At 61.7% G+C, this 2716-nt stretch overlaps 1 protein-coding gene across 1 annotated transcript in view; it reads left to right on the top strand.

The window, feature by feature from the left end:
• The window catches only part of SHMT1 (serine hydroxymethyltransferase 1 (soluble)), a 4398-nt gene that overhangs the window by 730 nt on the left and 952 nt on the right, over window positions 1–2716 (top strand). Inside the window, 8 exon segments of the mRNA XM_010142008.1 lie at window positions 390–535; window positions 831–946; window positions 1036–1196; window positions 1360–1441; window positions 1595–1807; window positions 2062–2178; window positions 2266–2388; window positions 2619–2685. Of these exon segments, the coding sequence (XP_010140310.1) occupies window positions 390–535; window positions 831–946; window positions 1036–1196; window positions 1360–1441; window positions 1595–1807; window positions 2062–2178; window positions 2266–2388; window positions 2619–2685 (1025 nt within the window).

Below are 2716 nucleotides of genomic sequence, written 5' to 3'. Positions count from 1 at the left end.
CCTCCCCTGGTGCAACTTGAGGCTGGTTCCTCTCGTCCTGTCGTTTGCTTCTGGGGAGCAGAGACCGACCCCACCTCGCTCCACCCTCCTGTCAGGGAGTTGTCAGAGCCAGAAGGTCTCCCCGGAGCCTCCTTTGCTCCAGGCTGAAGCCCCCCAGGTCCCTCAGCTGCTCCTCAGCACATTGTGCTGCAGACCCTTCACCTGTGCTGTGACCAGACCTATGATCTGTTTGGAATCAGCTGTACCAAGAAGAGATCTTGTCTCCCTTCTCCAGCACCTTTCCAGGCCCCTCTCCATGCCCTGGCCCCCCTAAGGGTGCATCCCCTACCGCAGAGCATTCACGTCTCGGTGCAGAGCCAGCATGGGTGAACCTGTTTCCTCTCCCAAAGGTGCACAGCATCATCAAGAAGGAGAAGCAGCGGCAGAAGCTGGGGCTGGAGCTAATCGCGTCAGAGAACTTTGCAAGCCGCGCGGTCCTGGAGGCCCTGGGATCCTGCATGAACAACAAATATTCCGAGGGCTACCCAGGACAGAGGTACGGGGCTGGAGCTGTGTCCCACCCAAACCAAACCCTCGCAGGGAGGGGAGAGGAATGCCCTGCGCTGCCAGACCTCACCTCTGGAGAGGAAGTGATGTCCTGACGCTGGTAGCCAAGCTCTTCCAGGGCAGCATCTGACCCTCTGAGCTTCTCTCCTTGGCCATGCATGGAACAATCTCAGCAGGGTCACGTCTGCTGCAGTGGCTCTGCCACAAACATGGCATCACCCCGGTTTCTCCCCACCTTGGTGACAGGGTCCATTCTGAGTGTGGTTTTAACCCTTGACTGGCAGGTACTATGGTGGGACGGAGTTTGTAGATGAGCTGGAAAGGCTGTGCCAGAAGCGAGCCCTGCAGGCATACCGGCTCGACCCCCAGAAGTGGGGCGTCAATGTCCAGCCCTACTCAGGTAACGGGGCACTTAGGAGAGTCAGACCAGCTGCACCGGCCTCCTCACGTCCCGGGACCCACAACCACCCTGCGCTGCTCTCGCTGCAGGGTCACCTGCCAACTTTGCGGTGTACACGGCCCTGGTGGAGCCCCACGGCAGGATCATGGGGCTGGACCTGCCCGACGGGGGCCACCTCACCCACGGGTTCATGACAGACAAGAAGAAGATCTCTGCCACATCCGTCTTCTTCGAGTCCATGCCCTACAAGGTACAGAGAGCTGCTCCGGCCGGAGCGAGAATGGGATCGTCGTAAGTCTTAGTGCCTCTTAAAGCTAAAAGTACCAGCATCAGGCTCCCGGCTCCTCCTCCTGCAGGCTGACACTGCAGCTGATCTTCACCCAAGTGGCTGACACCTCTTCTTCCTCTCCCAGGTCAACCCCAAGACTGGTTACATCGACTAGGACCGGCTGGAGGAGAACGCCCGCCTCTTCCACCCCAAACTGATCATAGCAGGTAAGGATCAAACCCTCCCAGACCTGCCTGGTGACACACCCCGGGTGGGGGTGGCTCCCTGAAGCCAGCAGCACCCTGGTAAGCTGGACCTGGGCCTGTCTCAGGGTCCTTGAGCTTCTTCTCCTGTGCCCTTCACATGTCATCTCCCTGCAGGTGTCAGCTGCTACTCACGCAACCTGGACTATGCCCGCATGCGGAAGATCGCTGACGCCAACAGTGCCTATCTCATGGCCGACATGGCCCACATCAGCGGGCTGGTGGCTGCTGGCGTGGTGCCCTCCCCCTTTGACCACTGCGACGTTGTCTCCACCACCACCCACAAGACCTTGCGGGGCTGCAGGGCTGGCATGATATTCTACCGCAAAGGTGCCTGAAACGCTCCCCTCAGGCTGGGAGGGCTGCAAGTCAAAGCTCCTTCCTGCTCTAGCAGGGAAGGAGGGAGGGCAGGAAGGTCCGAGGCCTCCTGGGAGGACCTGGGGAGCTTTCCAGGGCCAACCATGGCCCAGCTTTGAAGAGGAACAACCACCGTCCCTCCTCTGAGAGGCCAGGGGGTGAAAGCAACTCTTGGCAGAAGGGTGGCCGGGCTGCCTCGTGAGTGACCCTGCCCTCCCCTCCCTCAGGCACCCGCAGCGTGGACCCCAAGACAGGCAAGGAAACCCTCTACAACCTGGAGAGCCTCATCAACCAGGCGGTCTTCCCCGGGCTGCAGGGCGGCCCACACAACCATGCCATCGCAGGTACCTCACCCGGGCTGGGCTGTCCGCCAGCTCTCCCAGTGGGACCCTCCCAAAAGCTCACCCCAGGCTGCCTTCCCCCCTCCCCAGGCATCGCCGGGGCGCTGCGGCAGGCCATGACACCCGAGTTCAAGGCCTACCAGCAGCAGGTGGTCGCCAATTGCCAGGCGCTCTCGGCCGCGCTGATGGAGCTGGGCTACAACATTGTCACCGGTAAGGACGGGTCTCCGTGGTGGGACGGGGACCAAGCCAGGCCACGGGGGCATCACGGAGGCGCCAGGCAGGGCTCTGCCCTCGCAGTTCCTTGGGACAGCCATGGAGCTATTTTCTGCCCGGCAAACCCTATCAGGCCCCGCTGCAACCCCACGCCTTTTCTGCTGACATTTCACGTGAGAGCAGCGTGACCCCCATCCCACACCCCCACCAAACGCCTCTCTTTGCAGGGGGCTCTGACAACCACCTTATCCTCCTGGACCTGCGCAGCAGAGGCACGGACGGCGGACGGGCCCACCGCGTGCCGGAGCTATGGTCCATAGCCTGT

The sequence above is a fragment of the Buceros rhinoceros genome, unplaced genomic scaffold, assembly GCF_000710305.1.
Source record: "Buceros rhinoceros silvestris isolate BGI_N320 unplaced genomic scaffold, ASM71030v1 scaffold20078, whole genome shotgun sequence".
Taxonomy (NCBI): Eukaryota; Metazoa; Chordata; class Aves; order Bucerotiformes; family Bucerotidae; genus Buceros; species Buceros rhinoceros.
This window is presented reverse-complemented; position numbering and strand designations above follow the sequence as displayed.